This window comes from Castor canadensis, chromosome 15 (assembly GCF_047511655.1).
Source record: "Castor canadensis chromosome 15, mCasCan1.hap1v2, whole genome shotgun sequence".
Lineage (NCBI taxonomy): Eukaryota > Metazoa > Chordata > Mammalia > Rodentia > Castoridae > Castor > Castor canadensis.
Window position 1 is genome coordinate 96955218 of NC_133400.1, and position 20569 is coordinate 96975786.

Genomic DNA, 20569 nt, shown 5'->3' on the forward strand with positions numbered 1-20569 from the left:
GAACAAGGAGTTTTTCTGTCATGGAATTACCCTCACCCCTGTAGCACTGAAATAACAGGAGTGGGGCCAATTGCCTGATGAAACTGAGGTTCAAAAGTCACAAATGCTCCAAATTTGCATAACTCTGCATGTCCCACTGTGGGAACATTCTCAGCACAGGGTTTGGGACAGTCCTCTACCCACCTCAAGTTAAAAGCTCATGGTTTTATGAGTCCCAATTATAAGAGAAATGGAGAAAAAAAGGAGGGTGAGAAAGTTAGTTAAATAGTTTAATCAGAGCAGTTTTACAATTCTAAAATTAACAAGCAGACTGTAATAAAAGAGCCCCAATGTTTGCAAAGTGACCTCCCTTCCATTCCGAATCTGTCTTTAATTGTACAGGTTAGTATTACATTTAAAAGGACTCAAAATGGAAAAGAAATGGAGCAATTGATATTACCATCCATGTTTCGTGATGCAACTGATGAAATCCCTGAATGGATATTGCTTCAGCATTGATATCAAAAAATGGCCTGACAAGGAGTCCTTAACCAACAACTGATCACAGGTGGCTTAAAGAAAGAGAAAAACCCAAGACTACTGTCAAGTTCATAATATATCACATTGTTGGTGGTTGACATTGGCTCCAAATAGACACATAAGCCCACGACACTGTATTACTATGAATAGAATTATCACGGAAGTCCTCTCAGGTTGATCAACTTGCTTCTGGAGGGTTTCTGTGTTTGTTTAAACTTGCATAATAAACATGCAATGAATTTATTTCTTTTGAAAGTGTATTTTTTGCAGTCTTTTGTTTTCATACAAAGATTTCATAAAGTTGCAATGTTGCATCAGCGTTACCAAAATAAGAGCAGGAGAGATGGCGAGGGCAAATATGAAGTAGCTGAATGAGAAGAGCCTCCTTCCATCCTGAGACACACCACCCATCTCTTTTAAAAAGGTGCAAACAATCGGCTTTTCTTACCCTCCCCCACCAAAGAAAAGAATAAAGAAAAAAACTCACAAAATCAATCTAACTAGGAAAAAAAGGGTCGCCATAAAGAAAATAAAGGTGTTTTGTTCATGCACATATCTTCTGCATAGCTCAACCCACATAGAGTAAGGCACTAGTTCCCTTCACAACTGGTGTCCACGGCAATCTGTTAAGTGCTACAGTGCTCAGTGACTCTTAGACAGCTCCTTTCGGGATGGTGAAATAAAGAGGCCGGGTGAGTGTGGTTGCCACGCTTGGCTGTGCAGGTCCTGCAGCTCCGGGAGCCAACCAGGACCTTCAGGAGAAACTGCCTGGGTGCAGTATGGTAGAGAGTTTTCTTTCCAGAGTTTACTCTGTCTGTGTATGGATTTAGATTCTTCTTCAGTTTTTATTTCTCAAAGAAAATACAGAGGTGGGGGGAGAACAGTCAGGTCTTCAGAGATCCAGCTTCGATGCTCTCAGAAAGCACAGAACTCTGGCAATTCACAAAATCAGCAAGACGTTCCAAGAGAGCAGAGAGTCTGAGAGAGGGGAACCCCAGGAAATGGAGAGAGAGAGAGGGACAGGGAGATACTTTTGGTGTTTAGAGGTGATCAGGCAGGATTTTAATTTAGCTGGTCTTCATACTGCTTCCGGAAACAATCTCCTGCTGGAAAGAACTCCCAGCACCTCTCCTGATACATCTTCCAGACATAAGATTCCTGTAAAAGCAAAGGAAATGTATCAACATTGCCCCAAACCTATGTACTCACGCAAGATAAAACAGAGAAAGAGACTCAACTTGCAACTGAATCACACGCAACTGAAAAAACCCAAATTTATTCAGATAGTTCCAAACTGACTACATACTAAACCTCAGTTACTCCTAGCAATAAACAAGTTAACAACTGATATTCGATCTTGACCAAAATATAATAATGAGAAAATAGAGTTGCTCTATGTATTTTTTAGGTTCTCTTGAACTACCATTATTAGTCATGTCCTTCTTCCACCATTTGTGGTATGCACTCCTGAAAGGGAAATTCTGAATAGCTTAAAACCATACACATTTAATATTTAGTCATTTTCAACTGACCATAACACTGTAATCATCAGCCATCTGATTAAGCAATCAAGGACATCATAATTAGGAACACTCAATGTTCTTATAACAGGGGATTCAAAATGAATACGCAGCATTTTCAGTTAATGAAAGTCTATTTTTAAATGTGAAATTAGAATCTTAGTGTTTCAAAGAAGACAGCATCTTCCACACTCACCTAGGAGAAGAGGGGCTTTATATCAGGGTACCACAATTAACATCTGAAAGTAATTCCTCCTGACTCCTTAATGTACACACTTCATTCCAGTGTGTATGGCTTCTCTTTCTATAACTCCTTTCTGAAGATAGCGTCTAGTCACCATTTACCTACCTGTCCCGTGTGTTCTGTTTCATCTTTGTTTATGAGATACATCAGGAAAAACCTACAAATATAGAGACAGAGTGGACTGTATGAAAAGAGCAGAAAAAACAGATAGAAAATATTTTTATGTTTCATATGTTGCATTCAATTATGGTAGGCTCACAGAAACTGCCTCAAATACTTTGTGGAAAAATATTTGCAGTACTGGAAAGAGTTAAGGATGGTTTTCATGTGACTTTTCTGATATGATACTCAATTTTACCATAGAGGCACACTGGCTGCAGGTTAAGAATATATACACAGAATCAAATCAACATGAGTGAATTTCAGTGGATGACTAGCTTCATAAAATGTTCCAATTTACCAATCAGTTCAGTTGAATACAGTTCAAGTACTTTTTTTCTTACAATAGTTCTCTGCATCTTTTGCCTATTTATTTGGTATCAAAATTGCATCAGAAACTAAGAATAGCATTTTCCCAAAGCATAGTTTGGGTTAGTCCCAAGTAATGGCCAGGTTTCCATGTATTTGAAAAAAAAAGCAATTTTTTGTATTGCTGTGCTGGGTGGAGGTATACTGTGGCATTTACAAAGGTTCTTACCATGTGTCAAATATAACAAAAGCAATTTTTAACTGAGTTTCCAATAGTGCCTAAAGAGGCCTGTAAGTCCTCAAGGGGAAAAACAGAAAACAAGGAAGAGCCACGTATCTCAGGGGAGAAGCCAGAGGCTTCCTGTCTGAAATAGGAATGGGGCCAGAACTCCCTGAGATTCTCTGCTCCTGACTCTCTTCCACTCCACCTTCCAGAGTGCATCGTCTCCCGAAGAGCAACAGCTTCGCTTCCGAAGCCAGCCTCTCCAGGGGAAAAGTCCACTAGCTATCGCCTTTCTCTCAGAGCATCTGAGCAGCTGTGAAGCATAAGGAACTTGTGTCTGTCCTGTTCTCTTCTTCCTGAGAGAGAGGGAATGGGGTTCCTGGGGGAGGTGGGGGAGTCTGAAAGGCCCACTCACAGGTAATTGGCCAAGTTGTGCTCCTGTAACGTGTGTGTTTCAAAGCCATGTGGCACTGTGTCGAAGTAATCATTGCCTATCCCACAGATGAAGCACTTGGTCTAGAAGACAAAGAGAAATATGTCAATGTCAGAGCAAAACACAAGGAACGCACAGCATTGTCTTTTCCTTATTTTTCGCAGCCTACATACAAATGCTGGGGGTTCAGCAATCACACTTAGTTATGAGACTGACTGAAGTTATCTACTGACACTGTTTTCAATTAAAACTGCAGACTTGAAACCTACAAAGAAAGTCTGGCAATCAAAGGGCAAAAGGTACAAATTGCTTCCCTTTGGGGAAGGCCAAATCAAATGCCAAGCTATGAGGAGTCACATCACCCATTCACAGAGGGTTTGCCATGGCCTGGTGCTCTGCTAGGCATAGAATTAGCCAATAGATGTGTCCAGGAATAAATGCCTGGTCTCTTTGCTTCCCCTTCCTCTGGACCACACCTCTCTACATGGAGATTACAGTATGGCACCTGCTTAGGTCTGCCATCTGCCGGCAGATGGTTCACAACCCAGAGAAGCAGATGGTCCATCCCATGAGACCATGTTAGAGTCTCAGAGTTAGAATGACATCCACTCAAACGGATTCAGTGATCACTGACTCCCTGGGACTCAGATATGCCTCAGTTTCTGCCAATTAGAAGCTGTTTAGTTCCATTTGAAGCATGTTTATGATGCACTGGATGTGAGAGCCCAGGCTGGAGATGATTCTGATAACTTACGAATTCTCCCTGCCTAGTAGCATTCAGACCACATCCAACAACCTGAGAGAACACTCAAATCTTTCTAACACTCCATTGCATATCTCTTAAACAGGTCTCAACCCCGCTCATTAGTTGTACTCATGAACCTGCTTTCATCTGGTAACCCGGGTCAGTTAACTGAGCCACCATGGTAACCTGGGTCAGTTAACTGAACCACCGTGCACTTATATGATAGCTCATACCTGAAGACTGAGCATCTCCTCAGCTTGCTTCATCCTCATGACCCCTGCATTTGGCCAATCACCACGTTCTTTTCATTCCACCTTCCAAACACATCTTGCATCCATTTTGTTCCTGAGTGCTCTGTTGCACTTTTGTGGCAAACCCTCATGATCTCTACCTGGAGGATGCTGACAGCCCACTTACCTGGTGCTGGCCCACTTCGTTGCTAGTTCTTTTCTCATATTGTAACCCATAGTTATCTTTGTAAAGTGCAAATCTCATCACCTTGTTGCCCTGATTAAAATCCTGTCTTGTTTTCCAAGGCCTGTACATTGTTATAAATCTTTCAAATGACTTAGATTCTTCATTCACTAGCCCCCACTAAAATTTAATGCTTCATCCTGATCCACTTAAGCATCCATCTAAGAAAAGAATTGCATGTCAATTCCCTGAAACCAGGACCTTGGTAATATGATGTTATCAGATGGTGACATTGTCACAGAATCCAATGGGAATGGTAACTTAGCATAGGCTAGGGGAGCAGGGACAAGGGAGATTGTCTAACAGTCCTGCTTTCTCCTGCTCCAATCCACCCCTTAACAGTCTTCAGGCCTCATCATAGCATCACTCTGTAAAAAGTTCCCCTATCATATGGGAGTGACCAGGTACCAGTCCCAGAGATGCCAGCACTGAGGGCCACCTCCCATCAATGGTCCAACATACTGCCTTATCTGTTGGTGAACCTACAGTTTGGTCTCCCCACTCTCAATGGATAAGGTGGTACCATATTGTTATATGAATACACTTGGAGTCCATGACAGTTGTAGCCTAGCCCACAGATCAAGCATGGGTATTATCTAAATGGAAAACAGGCCAAGGTAGCCACAGTGTTTATGTCCTTGTCCCCTTTCTCACACATGCATGATTTTCTTGATAAAGGCAGTGTGGCAACCAGATACCCACAATGTAACACAACTGAGTCACGGAAAGAGGCTCACCTCCATATCTTCCTTGACTTGCTCCTGTTGGTCTCTTAGTTCTCCAAAAGCATCAATAATTAAACCTAGAGTTAAACAGACACACATATCATCTTTACAGCCAGAGAATAATTGAATTCATATCCCCTTGGCGATTCCTTCCAAGGAAAGGGAAAATACATAACTACATTTGGAGCTACTCAAAACATGGTAAAAATGTGAGGTCACCTCTGATCCTCTGACAGGGAAGTGACTCTCTCTGGGGGAAGAAGTCCAGGCAGTTACTGGGGCAAATACTCACTAAGAAAAGCATTTTAAAATGAGATGATACAGCAAGAAAGACCATTAGTCAACTTGGCATATATGGGTGGTATGTTTCTGTTTACTTCACTTCATGCTGAAAAAGAGAAACTGAGCTTTATGGTTGTAAAGCACAAAAAAAAAAAAAAAGTCCACCAAAACAATTTTCAAGTTCAATTTGGAAATGAAACATTACCATATAAATTGAGAATTTGCCTCAACTCACTTTTCCCACAAGGTTCTCATAAACCACATAATTTTATCAAGTGTGGCAACCAGAAACAACATTGAGTTCTTTTGTTCAGACTATTTTGCCTCCTGTCACTTTCCATCTGCACCCTTTCTTCCAAGTGCTTTAAGACTTTGCCCTCTTGTAAAATACATTATTGTTACACTCCATGAAGACATAACAAGTGGATTAGGAATCCTTTAAATCTATCCATGTACCTTACCAAAAAGTAGGTTTATGCCTGTGGAACCTAAAGGATAATGTCACATTTTTAGACATCTAATTCAAACTAGGATAAATGTGTTAAACAGAAAAAAAAAATAACCTGAGTGGTTTTTCTGGGAGAAAGACTACATTCCAAGTTAGCCTGGAGTAAAAGGAAGAGTTGGTGGGTAAATCCACATTACCTGGACCAGACTAGATCCAGAGTCCAGGCAACTCTGCGCAGCTGTGCACTTCAGCTCAGTTACTTTGACCTGCCATGGCTTACTTATTTCACATCGTTACCTGGCACATGGTAGGCACTCAATAATGACAGTGCTATGATTGTTCATGTTGCATGAATTACTTTCAGGTACTATACTGAGGGCCTAAAATCTCTCAACAACCACAGTCCTTAGAGATTTATATAACCTCTATGTGACAGAATCACCAGGTTAAATGGCTCATGAACCTCTCCCCACAATCCCCCTCCAAAAAACTCTCAAAGCTTGAGGAATGCTCTTTCCATAAAATGGAGACTGAAGAAAAACATATTCATGGACCCCCATTCCAGGGTCCTATGCTTCTTTATCTATGGATTTACAAGGAAGAAATATTGGAAGGAGAAATTATTTTTGGGCCCACAGGATCCCAGGACATCCTTATCCCACGTGGAATGCTGGCTCCAACACCAGGTATCTGGAGTTCAAGGTGTACTTGAGCCCCAGAGAGCTTTACCTTGTATGATAGCCAAGAGGATGACAATCACAAAGAAGAAGAAGGTGATGTCAAAGATAATTCGGTAAATCTCATATTCGTCTCCCGCCGGGTCTTCAATCTCATCCCCGATGCCCCCTCCGGCACGCACGCCCACATACATGTGGAACATGTAGCACTGGAAAAGAGGGGAGCCACTTCTGAGAGAGGTCACTCACTTCACACCCGCAGACCCGGGCTCTCGCTCTAGTTCTGACTGATCCTCACTCTGGAAAGGAGTAGGCTCTTCTCTTTCTGCTTAAATCTTTGTCATTGTGATGAAACCACATCCCAGTCTTTTAATCAAAGCTCCATACTGTGATCTCTGCACCTTCTGTCTCACTTTGGAGAAAATGAAAAATACTTCATTAGCATTTTGGCTCCCAAATACCTGTGATAATCAGGTATTATGATCATATTAAAGGGCACAGAAGTAGATTTAATCCACTAGCGTGATAAAGGAAAAGGAGAAAAAAAGAATCTATAGATCAAGCCAGAAAGAAGTAGACAGAGTAACACCTCCTCTCCTGGCACCTAGCATGCACAGATCAGGATGATGACATTTATTTCTTCTTCATCATTGAGGATAAAGAGTGACAGAGTGGGGAGAGGAGGAGGAAACAGAAGCTCATTGGTTAAATCCTAAAATATAAAGGCAACCAGAAACAATTATGGCCGCTGGTGTCAAATGCAGAGAAAGTTTCCATAAAGTGCTTCTGGGGCAGACTCACAGCCTCAGCATTGTTGGTGTTTGTGCTTGGGTAATTCCTTGGGGTGAAAGTGGGGGTGTCATATGCATTGCAGATTTTTAGAAGGATTCTTTTACCTCAACCCTCTAGATGCTGGTAACAGCCCATGCCACAGAGACAACAAAAAAGTGTCTCTAGATGCCAAAGATCTCCTGAGGGCAAAATCACAGTGGGTGGAGTCACTGGCTCAGAGCATCCAGTGTTGAATAGCCACTAAAGCCAAGACCAACTGCCCATTTCAGGCCTGCAAATTCAGCCCCACTCAGCTCTTTAAGTTGTTTTTTCCCAGCTCTGAGCCCCACCCTACACCCATCCCTCCTCCAAGGAAACCGTTCCTCAGCCCATGTCTCTACTTGCACATTCTTCATATTGTTCAGTATATTTTCTCACTCTTATTCCAGTCCTACTCATCCTTCAGAGACTAAACTCACAGCCCTTCCTCCAACACGCCTTCTTAAACGGTTCCAGGCATGCTGACTCACTCGACTAACGCAGATTCAAACTTTTTACCTTCTCCTTCCATAGACAGAATGTGTCAACCTGCTACATGACCTCTTAATGAGTAGTATATGGGATTCTGACTCATACACCAGACTCATGGCTAATTTGAGTTTTTCCCCAAGAGAATGATTAACTTTTAGCTTCTAAACTGGTAAAGCTGAAGATGAGACCATGGGATGGGACTAAATTACCAAACAAAATGTTTCTCCTTTTCATATCTGTTAGCCATCTAACCAATCATTCCTGGCAATATCCTGTATCTCACTTCTCGCCCTCACTTTTTTATGATAACTATGCATTTGAAGAAGGCATTCCACAGTGGTTCAACAGCAGTTTTATGACCCTGATGAAAAGATAAAGTCATGAAGATTTGATTATTTAGACTCAATAAAATACCACATTCAAAAAGAATAAAGGGAACATTTCCTATGGGATTTTGGTTCTGATTTCCCAGCTTCATCCTTCACTAACTGACTTGGTCCAGACAGCACAGGCTATAGCGGAGAAATGTGAACATCACTGCCTTTTGGTGTCAGTCATCCCGTTGTCAAATGATCCTTCTGCCTGGGAAAGTGAGCTACCTTTTGTTCACCTTTCTTTTCAGACTCAGCCTAAACTTGGTAATGAAAGCTAGAGAGGAGACAAGGAGACAGAAGAAACAATTCTGCAAGACAGTACACTTCTTTCAGAGAATTTGAGTAATGAGAAAGGATGGCCCTTGGTTCTATAAAAATTGGGAACAGCAGGTATTAATTCTCAGTATTTGATATGCTCAAGCTTTTCCTCCTCATCTGTCCCCTGAACTGATTGGTTCTGGGGTTAATCATTATGCTGGCTTTTAGATCTTTATGAGACTTAATCTTGGCCAAAAGAGGGAAGGTATGATGGAGAGACAAAGACAGAATTAGAGGAAGAGAATGGGGGAGGTCAGGTAAAATGAGTGAGAATAATTACCTCTTCAGTTAACTTCCTGGGACATGTACTCATTTTCTGGATCACCTAAAAAGCCTCTCCCCTCCAAAATCCACAGGTCTCAGGCCCTCTCTGAGTGTCTCCTCCAGGGGTCTGAGAGGGGGCAGCTGGCCCTGTGGGTTTACAGAGCTGCCCTGGAGATTCAGCCTTGGGAGAAAAATTTCCTTATCTATGTTCAGTCTTTCCCAGGCTGTCTAGCTACAATCATCTCTTTACTCTGGAATTTAGATAATTTTTCACATTCTCCTCCTACATTCTTATAGAGGAGGCTCAAATTCTATCAGGACAGTACTGGTTTAACTAGATTCTCAGACTCAAAACACCAGAATCCAGGAAAGAGAAATCCCTGTGTGAATCATGTAGTGTGTAACTGCAGCTACAGCGCCACCTACTGTAAGAAACAGAAGCTGGAGTGAACTCCCTACTAGTGAATTGTTCCCTAGACCAGCAGGGTGACACCCATCAAACAGGACACAAGTAAGGAAAACTATCTTAAGAGAGAGTACAGACTTCAGCTAGAATATAGATTTTACCCTTTGAAAAGGAACTGCTAGAGAGACTACCACAAAGAAAGGATTCTCTTTTGAGGATTAAATAAATTGCAGAAGATAATCTGGCACCTCCTGCCCCATGCTCTTTTCTTGCTGGCTGGCTGGTACAACCCACCCTTGCTTTGAAAGAACACCATGATAAGTGATCAGTTACATTTTAGATTTTGTCAGCTTTAATTTTTTAATTTCAGTATTTGAAAGTAAGTTGTTAGCTTTTTAAGGAAACTGATGCACATGGATTATTAAGAAGCCAATTAAAAGAGGGTGTTTTGACCCTAAAATTGTAAGGTTAATCTCAGTAATGAGGCTTCCCATCTATGAGTTCTCAGAGACAACTAACTTCCTGTGAGCTTGTACAAAACCCCAAACACCTGCCTGGTTCCACTGGCTGGCAGCAGTGGGTTGTGCTAGTGAATAGGTAGAGAGCTAGATGTGACTGGTGTCTCAGAACTGAATTTTCTCTTGCATGAACAAAAAGTCTCAGACAGATATATCCTCATGGTGCACCCAGCCTCACCACCACTAAAGGCAAGATGGGAAATTTTGTTATTCACAGAAAGATAAAAACTTACAACTGAGCTGGACACCAATGGTGTCACTCATAAGACCCCTCAGAAATCCCTCAAACTGAAGAAAATCTAGGCTCCAGGTAAATTCATCTTTCAAATCATCAGAGCCTATTTCCTCATCCAAAATTGAAACAAATTTCTGTCTTCTGGATTCACATTCCATGTAACTGGGCAAAATCAACCAGGCAAGCCATGGTTATCCCAAGCAATTTAAAATTAATAAAAGCAGTGAAAATGCATACTGAGAATAAGCCAAAATGTAGTTGCCTAAGGTACGCTGATTACAGCCTGAATAGGTCCAGTATGGCACCATGACGACTGGAGAGCAGGGCTCACAAAGGTTTTAGTCTGGAATGAGCAGGAGAACAAATGTGGAAGGTCTTTCCCACTACCCGACAGCCACTGAAGATCACTGTCTAAAATCATCCCCTCCTTCCACTAAGCTCCAGCAGACTATGCCTCTTTGCAAGGTGTCCTACAACTTCTAGAATCCCTGGGGCACTCTTTTCTTGGAAGACATTCTTAGAAAAAGAATGAGATTAGCAGAATTTCTAGAAAGATGTTTAACATAGTCAAGTTCCTTGTTTATTCAAGCCTTATCCCTGACAGGTATCTGGCACAAAAATATCACTAAATAAATAGCACAAACATGAATTGAATTGCATTAATATCCACGAGTTAAGCCTAAACCCAAAGCAATGGCTAAAGAGTCTTTTGAATGGTGTGACCTGTGACAAGTTATCGAGACTCTCGGAAGTTTAGTTTCCTCATCTGTAAAATGGGGACCATAACAGCACCTACTTATAGCACAAAGTTGTCAGGTATGAATGAATTAATATTTGTGAAGCACGACAGCACTTATAGAAAGTGTTACACAAATACTTGATATATAAATGAATAATCTACATTATGAACCTATGACTGGGGTGGTATTTTCTTCATTTGAGGAATTACATTTTTTGATGAAAGATCATGACCATCAGATGTATCTTCAACACTATGTTCTCCAAGGCGGTGTCCAACACATGGAAATTACAAAGTCATATACAAAACATCTTCATGATGGTAATAATTATATGAAACGTATGAAAATTACTAGTGTCCTCTTAATTGTCCTGGGTTAGCTCCCCCTCCTTCCTGCTAGGAAATAGTTCATATATTCTGAAACTGATTTTGAGAATTGATTAAGCTCCCTTTTATAACATGGTGAGTATGAAGGTCAGTTTGTCACTGCTGTGACAAATATGCAAGAAAAAGAATTTAAAAAGAGGAAATAAATTTTGACTCACAGTTTCAGAGGTTTCAGGCCCATGTAGGCTGGCTCCATTAGATAGGGCTTGTGGTGAGGCAAAACATCATGGTGGGAAGCCATGGTAGAGCATAGCACTCACCTCAAGCCAGCCAGGAAGCAGAGACAGGTGACAGGAAGAGCGGAGTCAAGATATACCCTTGAAAGGAATGCCCCCAGGGACCCACTTCCTCCATCTAGGTCCCACCTTCCACAGTTCCACCACCTCTGATGAGTCTATTCAAGTTTTGAATCAACCAATGGATCAAACCACAGATTAGGTCAGAGCCTTCCTGATCTAACCCAGAGGTGTCCTTCACTACTGATCTCCTAGGTGTCTCTCAGTCCAATCAAGTTGACAAGATTAACCACTGCAGTTAAGAGAAACCAGTTTGAGGTTTTTAAAAATAAATGAACATCTCTATGGTAAACATATCCATAGAGGAGTGAAGTTTAAAAGTAAAAAGCCTATGTTTTTCTCTCTCCATCTACCTGAGGTCCTGCTCCCTGTGCACCCTATCATAATACTGTTTGGGACCTTGATTTTTCCTCATTTAAATGGAATTTTTACATCTCTCCCTATCAACATACAGATTGCCCTCATTTTAAAATATTTGCGCACTTTTAACAGATTTTAACCAGGCCTCCATTGATGACAGTTTATATTGTTTCCACTCTGCGAGAGCAGCTAATGTGTTTGAATATGCAGAGGCAAACTGGTGAGTAAACCTTTAAGGAAATCACTAGCAGTGGATATATAGACTTAAAAATTTGATTGAGATTGCAAATTTTCTCTAAAAGTATGTATGAGTTAAAATTCTCATGAACGTGCTGCTTTTCATCAATTTACCAACTCTGGGTATTAGCAAGTTTAATACATTTTTTTACAATAAAAAGTGACAAGCAATTGTTTTGATTTGCTTACTTTTCTGGTGGCAAAAGCTGACCACCTTTTCATGTTTACAAGCCCCCTGAATTTATTTTACTGTGAATCACCTGGTCATGTTATTTGCCCATTTTTCTATTGGCTGAGTTCTTTTTAATGATGGTAGAATGACTTTGTAAAGGAAGGAATCTGGCCCTTTGATATCATGCTGAATGGACCTTCCCTCACTTAAAAATTATCATTTTTATTTTAAGGATTTAAATCTATCCTAGTTGTTATTGACTAAAAGAGAAAAATTGGCATCCATTTATATCTGCTTCCTCCAGGATCTTGTCCATGGTACCAACACCATTTATGGAATTATTTTTCATTCCATGATTATAAAAGCCACTTTTATCACATGCTGCTTTCCATGAGTATTTGAATCTGTTTCAAGACTATTCTCTTACACTGAGTTGGAATTCTCTAGAGTAAAACTGTCTTAATTATTAGTCCATATAACACCTAGAAATTCTCTTTTCTCACTCCTTGGGTGTTTATTTTTTCTAGAGAAATTTTAATATCACTGTATTAGCCACCTTGACTTCCACCTGCAACCCAGATTGCATAGATTTTTCAGTAAGGAATTCATGGAGGGATTCCTCTTTCCAGCTAGCAGTATGCACTTTTGTCTAGCTTTTCTTTCCCAACCTATGATCATGTATGGTAATTTCTGAAGTGCCATTAGCAGAGAGGCAGGTTGTAAAATAGTGGTAAAAAGCAATATGAGACCTGGAATATCTGTTGATTTTGAAAACCAAGACTTAATAGTAAGTTTAAGCCAAGATACTCTATTTAAAAGCAAAAAGTCACAATTCTATTAACAGATAAATTTTTGGATTTTGATAACTTGGGCTAAAGACATTAAGGCAAATAAAAACCTAAGACTTCAAAAATGTTCTACAGGAAATAATTTGACTTGCTGTCCTGGAGGCTAAAGTAATGACATTACTTCTCCTACTTCTTATTACATTAACTCAAAGAGTCCACTAAATTATGAGACTGTAAAAGTTGACAGGAATAGCCCTCATGTTCTACTACAAAGAAAGACTGATGATTTTTCAGTTTTAGTTATTTATTTTGTCTTGCTAGGGACCAAACTCAGGGACTGCACAAGCTAAGCAAGCACTCTACCACTGAGCTACATTCCCAGTGCTTGGTTTTTGAGACAGGGTCTTGCTATGTTGCACAGGTTGGCCTTGAACTTGTGATCCTCCTCCCTCCCTGTCCAGGGGGTTGCAACTGTGTGCCCACCACCATCACATCCAGCTGACTGATCTTTTTTAAAGCCACACAAATTTTTGATGTGTACAATGCTTTCTATTCTTCACGAATAAAAGGAAATACACAACCACTTTGGAGACGCTGAGTAACTTTTTCATTCATGTGAGGTCAAAGGTATGAACTTACCGTTAGCATGTCATCACATTTCATGTCTGGTGTATCACCATCTTCACTTTTATTGTAGAATTTTCGGAAAAAATTGAATGCCACAACAGTGTATAGGTATACGACGACAGCTAATAAACCAACAGTTAGGACAAGCTGGAAAGCAAGGGGATATGGAGCATGCATGAGAAAACACAGGCACAGATTGGTGTACTTGTCACCTGCACTGGAGGGGAGCATGCTAGTGAGAGCACAGCTGGATTTACTGGCTACAAGCAGTCAGTAAACTTTGCCTACCCCACCAGTGGAGAAATTTATTTATATATTCTCTTTATTTTATCAAGTTGTCAGAGTATTTTATGCAAAACCTCACTACTTAACTGGATACAAAACACATAGTATAGCTAGAGTATGAATACATTACCATTTTGTTTCATACCTAAATAGAATGGATAATACTGGAAGGCAGCTTAAAATGTTCAATTTTGTATCATCCAAATATCTGGTTACTACAGGAAGGACATTTCCCCACCTTTTTTGAGGTCTATTTTATGTAAATAAGTGATATTTCTAATAAAACCCACCTCATTTTGTTATGTTAATAAGAAGGGTGGTAAATTATTTCTTTTTTTTAATCATATCCTAAATAGGAATTTTAATGCTTCTGAAATCTGGGGCCACAACTGTTAATAAAATAGACTATGATTTTTTTAAATATAAAACTAAAACATAAGACAATAATTGAAGTATGAAAAACACTACAGTTAAAACCAGCACTTTTTGAAGGCTAGTTTTATCAATGTACAATTAAATCAGTTGGAAAAGTCTTTTTTCAGCTCTATGCAATCTTTAATTTCAAATGATATATTCTATATAGAGATAGATATATCTTATAGAACATACATGTGGTTTACTAAAATGTGACTTTTTAGTGAAAATATATTTCTAGTGATATCACAGAAATTCTAAACATTCTAAAATATGCCATCTTTTAAAATATTTTTTTTTGTGGTCCTGGAGTTTGAACTCAGGACTTCACACTTGCGAGACATGCACTCTACCACTTGGGCCACACCTGCAGCCCAAAACGTGCAACTTTATGGGCCCTTCTCTGAAAATAACACAGCTGTGTTCCTGACTATAGTTGCTGGTATTCATTAAGCACTTATAAAATCACTTTGCAATTATCTTGAGAATGTAAAGGACTTAATTGGCCTCTTTAGGTGGAATACAGCGGTACTGTACATTTTTGTACGCTTTCCCTGTTAGGTGACTAAGCTCTGTATATTTCTGTCAGTGGAAATTCAGCACCTCAAAAGGGTAAGGCAGACTACTCACAGAGGCTCAGAAATTGATTGAAAGTCACACCAGACCTTCTGTGTGGAAACACAATAGATTCAGCATCTCCAGTTCCTCACATAAGAGCAAAATAATCTCCAGGGCTGGTGAAGTGCACAGTGGACCTTTGTCACTGTACTGTGTCATGGTCATACTCAGAAACCAAAGTGACATATGCTGGAATTTAGGTAACTAAGGATTGCAATAATGGGTGTGAAACTGTGGACACAGTTCACATTTTCTGGAGGGGCACTGATCTTAAAATGTGCTGGCCTAGAAGACTCTGGAAAAGAAGGACTACGTTAATCCAAATAAATAACATACACACTTGAAAAATAGCATAGGAACTGACAAATGTATGCTCCTGCAATAGGTATGACACCAAGGAAAGTTTTAACATGGAACACTGAGTTCTGTCAGAACGGAAGTTGATTATCTGGACGTAGACCTTGTTTCCTCCAACTCAGTATGACCATGCCAAGTATAAAATTTTATTTTTTTGTTGTTCAACTTAAAAGTGGAAGAAAGAGTACATGAACATCCAAATTTTAAAAATTATGCTAAACTAAACTGGAGCACCTTAGGTGTCATGAGTAACACAGATAACATATCAGCATGCTGCAACTTTTTTTTTTTTTTTTTGGCGGTACTGGGGTTTGAACTCAAGGCTTCAGACTTGATAAGCAGCCGCTCTACCACTTGAGTTACTCCACCAGCCCTATTTTGTGTTGTGTATTTTCCAGATAGGGTATCTCAAACTATTTGCCTGGGGCTGGCTTAGAACCTCGACCCTCCGGATCTCTGCCTCTAGATTAGCTAGGATTACAGGCGTGAGTCACCTGCACACCTCGCTGCTTCAATATATTTTGATTTCCCATAGAGCAAAAATTGTATCATGACCCACACAGTAGCTAAATTCCTCAGTGCTTAATCTGTGTGGTTCTAAGTCCTGCACATTTGTTTTCACTTAATTTTCACAAAAACCCAACAAGGTAAGTACTTTCATTATTTTTCACTTTATGAAAGGAGTTGAGATTGAAAAACATTGAAAACACAGCTAAATTAGTTAAGTCAAAACTTGAACTCAGGTCTAGGGGTCTCCAAAGCACAAAGCCCCAAAGTTTAGAAGAGAAAAGATACAGCCTCTCCTTTCAAAAAAAAAGTCTTTATAACAGCACATTGTCATTCAAGGGTTGTTTTGTGCTGACTTTTTTGCTTTTTTTAGTTTTTCTGGGAAGGGCAGAGAAAGATCAGTTTTTACCTGTTTGCCATTGTGAGTTACGGAGGACAAGATGGTTCTCAAAGTCTTGAATCCCATAGCGATGTCAAGAAGATGGGCAGCGAAGAAGAAGTTGTTATAGTGCCCGAGGACAGACATAGTCATGTACCAGGCGAGGTAGAGGAAGGACTGTGGGGACAGCGGGAAAGCACGTCAGCAAACCCAGCACAACTGTCAAAGGCCACTCTGTCTACTGCTTAAACCACTCATTCCCATCGTCTTAGACCATGGTTTTAGGTGTATGAGGTCTGTGTCATATTTTATTCTTATTTGCTTTGTTCTAAAAGGTTCAAAGTTATTTGACTTCTCTTAGTCATCCTCCCTTGGAGAAAAAGTTAGTGACTTCCTGACAGCAGGTCTCTCACCTTAGCCCTCATGGTATTCTGGATAATGCTCTGTTGCAGAGGCTGCCCTGTGACCATAGGACAGGACACGTGGCAGCATTTACTAGATGGATGTGGCGTCCAGCTGTGACAATCAAAAATGTCTACAGACATTGCAAATTATTACCTGGGGCAACGCTGTCCCTGGTTGAGAACCTCTGTCTATAGTCAACCAAAGAATCAACCAACTTCCCCTCCCTCTTTTCCTTCCCTCCTTCGTCATTCGTTCCCACACTAGACTAGCATTCATCCAGATGTCCCAGTTATAACCATCTTGCTAACCAGGCATTTCCATGATCAAAGTGAGTCTAGGAGAAACCAAAATACATTGCTGTTACTGAAAGCTAACAGTGTAACTGGAAGCATTTGCAGAAATTGCCTGCATTATTATTAATATACATAATAAACTTCATACAGGCTAGAAAGTGTGTACACTTTGTGGGGGGAGCAGTGAATGGAGCAGAATAAAATCTGCAATGGTTCTAGCTTTTTGGGGTAAGGGTTTCTGCTGTGAAGGGTATGTTTTTGCCAGTGGAATCAGGAGCTCCTCGTTTGGGAAGGATCTGAACAAAACTTTTGTCCCTGGATCTTGCTTGGGTATGGTGTGCATTAAATGCTTTGGTATTTGACTAACTCCTTCCATCTGCAGGAATCTCACCAATTCATCTAATCAAGAGTGCACTTTCTGCTGAGGTGAGAAAGCAGGCTTACGTTGTCAGTGAAAACGACTCCCAGCTTCCACATCTGATACTTCACATCAATAGAATTCAGCCTGGAATAACAAACAACAACATAAAAAGAATTTGTAGATATGCAAATGAATCAAAGACTCAAAGGTTGCCTCCCATGGGCGGGGCTGGCAACCTGCTCAGGACACCAGTTCTGTCCCTGGCTCAAGGGACCAGCAGAGCTATGTAGGAGGCACATCTGCAGTGCTCTGGGAGGCTTTCCACCAGGGCCTTGAAAAACAAAACAAAAGACCACCTCCTCCATCTCCTGTTATTAAGAAGAGCTTTTCACTGTCCACCTTTTCCTTTCCCATATTAAACATAAGCTCAGCTCACTTTGTACGGGACCATTATTACTGGAAACTGCACTAACTTACCCAACATGTGTGCTTCACAATTCCCTCACTTACTTTCATGATATATCTGTAATTGCATTCCTGAAGTTTTTTTGGTTCAAATAAAAAAAACTGGTCTAAACATACACACTTGTTTTATAATTATCATTGTTTTACAGATGAAAGGGTTTTGCTTTTGTTTCCCTTCCCTAGCAGTAACCTCATCTGCCCTGTTCCTGTTTCTCTCCAGGCCGTGGGTCCCCTGCTACTCTGTAGACTCTTCTCTCTATCGTCCTTCACTTTGTCTGCAGCTGTGTGTGTGTGTGTGTGTGTGTGTGTGTGTGTGTGCGCGCACATGTGCACGCATTGGCGTGTGTATACACGTGCACGTACATGTGGGCCTCTCTCCCTGGGCCATGAGCTACCCAGACATGTCAACTGTCTTTCAATAAGTATGTACTGAATGCATAAATCTGAACATAAATATTCTCGATCTTGCAGGTTAAAAAATACATATATTAGAATTTGCCTGTTAATTCTCGTCTTTACAGATCTTGCCACGGATTTCTGGGTTAGATATTATACCTTTCTTGGCTTTTCAGCATTCCGATTCCAAGTAATTGACATGCTAGGATTGGAAAGCATACGATCTCGTGTAATGAGGTGGAGAATTGTTTTCTAGACTTAATGATGCAGCCTTTGATTACTTCTTTAATCCTTTCCTTAAATTAGGCCAACTTGAAATTACAAGTGTAAAGACACATAGTTGCTAAGCAGAGTTCACGTCTTAGATTTTTCCTGAAAGGTTGTGGGTTTACTTAACCTTAGTTTAGGATTTTTCTTTGTTTTGGTTTGGTTTTTCTGAGATGGGGGTGTATGTTGCTCTGGGACTCTTAGGCTCACCTGATCCTCCCTCCCTCCCAAGTGCGGGAACTACAGATAAGCATCATACGCAGCTGCATTTTTTTAAAGGTAATAAAGTTGTCTTTGAGCTATAATTAATTTTAGTGCTACAGGAGCCTTTTATTAAAAAATTCTATGAATATTCTCAATAGGTTTCAATATAAGGAAGAGTTGAAAAATTATAGAGTAATTTGAGAGCACAATTATTTTCTATGAAAGCAACCTGAAGCAAAATAAAGGTTTTTTTCAGGATGTTTGAATTTTGCATAGCAGCTTCTAACTTTATTTTTAAAAATTACCCTTATGGTGATTTCCATCTCTGTCATATGCTAGGTGACCCTACTGCTATCATTAAGCAGAATTTCCTTCATGCGGTACACAACGCTCTTGTCCATACAGTGCTCCTCACGTTGAATGAAATCGACCCTACTCACAGGGGTGAACCATAGCTGATCCAGGTCAATCAGAGCTCAGCCTTCCTTTGGCTATAGGCCTTGGCTCAAGAGTACACTGTAAGCTGGACGCTGAGCACCCCAAATTACCCAGACAGGTGACAATGGACGTTATGTACTGCTTTCACCTGCCTAGTCCTCCAACAGTGGGGGAAGGAAATCAGTGTACTAGCAGGTTCAGAAATGGGTTACTTTTTCTCCATCAACCTTCCCACATAGAGGGCAGAGCAGAAGCAACACTCACACAGCTGACAAGGAGCTGTCTTTCTTGGGCTTCTTCTTCTCTCTTGCATCGCTGAAGTCCAGCGCTGCTTTGTCCATGCCCAGCAACTCGCTGATTCTGTCTCGGCCATAGAACTCCCCATATTTATCCATAACCTGCAGTCAGGAGAACAGCATTTAATTGATCCCAACCATTAAGCAACATCATCTATGTGTGTGTGTAAACAAATATCTAAGTATTTTTGTACGTATGGTATATTTGCCATGTTTTAAAGATGACTTAAGAATTGAGCACACAGCCCATCTTCTGATCACACACAAAGGTTTAAATAAGTCTTTAGCATTTTTTAAATAGCTCTCTGAGGAATAAGAGTGCTCCTTCCAAAGAGGGAGGCATGCAAATTGAAGATGGCGGTCTGCAGTCAAAGCGTGGGAGTTGAAGGAAAGTGAAGAAGAGTACCTTCACTAAACTCATGCTTTCTGGCAGGAATTTCGCTGTATTCCACGTGACTGTCACAGTTCTAAGTTTTGTCCTTATGTGACTATCATAATAAGTAAGTTGCCTTTCATTAGCATCCTATTCTGCAGATAAAGAAACTGTCTTACAAAACTTAACAGAATGTGCCCAAGGTTGTAAAACTTAGCAAAGGATGGCTTCAGGTAGCATCTAGGCAATGCCCGACTTCCCAGTCAACAGTCTTCTCTACAGACCCTACAGTCCACTTCTCTACAGTCCACTAGGTTGCACATCACAGCAGTTACATGCCCTCCCAAGTAGGATTTCAACCACTCAACTGTTTAACCACAGTCCCCTATTTCCCACTTCACTCTTCTCAGAGTCCTAACTCCAGCAATTCTGACTTCAGCAGTCTCGACTCCTGCAAGCTGTCCCTGTCATCCCTTTCCTCGTGACCTCATGTTAATTCTTTTTGAGTACAGATGTCATGCCCATCTTTACAATCATTTCTTCACATCTCTGCTCAGCTTCCTGATGCCTCTCTCATTCTGTCACCTCTTCCTGAATTTCCCACTAGCTCTATTTCTATCTCAGTCCTTGGATGTGGCTCACACCCACCCTTGAGCTCAGGGTGTTCAAGTCCACACACAGCTCCTCTCAGCCTTAAGTTCATGTATCATACATGAGAGTCCCACAGCAA

At 40.6% G+C, this 20569-nt stretch overlaps 1 protein-coding gene across 13 annotated transcripts in view; it reads right to left on the reverse strand.

The window, feature by feature from the left end:
- Positions 1-255: 255 nt before the first annotated feature.
- Positions 256-20569, reverse strand: part of Ryr2 (ryanodine receptor 2) — a 591935-nt gene continuing 571621 nt past the window's right edge. For all 13 annotated transcript variants that reach the window (XM_074056805.1, XM_020157460.2, XM_074056803.1 and 10 more), the window contains 9 exons: positions 19435-19568; positions 17484-17544; positions 16372-16518; positions 13794-13928; positions 6811-6967; positions 5364-5428; positions 3390-3490; positions 2389-2440; positions 256-1677 (listed from right to left, as the gene is read on the reverse strand). In XM_074056805.1, coding sequence (XP_073912906.1) covers positions 1582-1677; positions 2389-2440; positions 3390-3490; positions 5364-5428; positions 6811-6967; positions 13794-13928; positions 16372-16518; positions 17484-17544; positions 19435-19568 — 948 coding nt within the window. In that variant the 3' untranslated portion in view covers positions 256-1581. The remainder of the gene's footprint in view (positions 1678-2388; positions 2441-3389; positions 3491-5363; positions 5429-6810; positions 6968-13793; positions 13929-16371; positions 16519-17483; positions 17545-19434; positions 19569-20569) is intronic.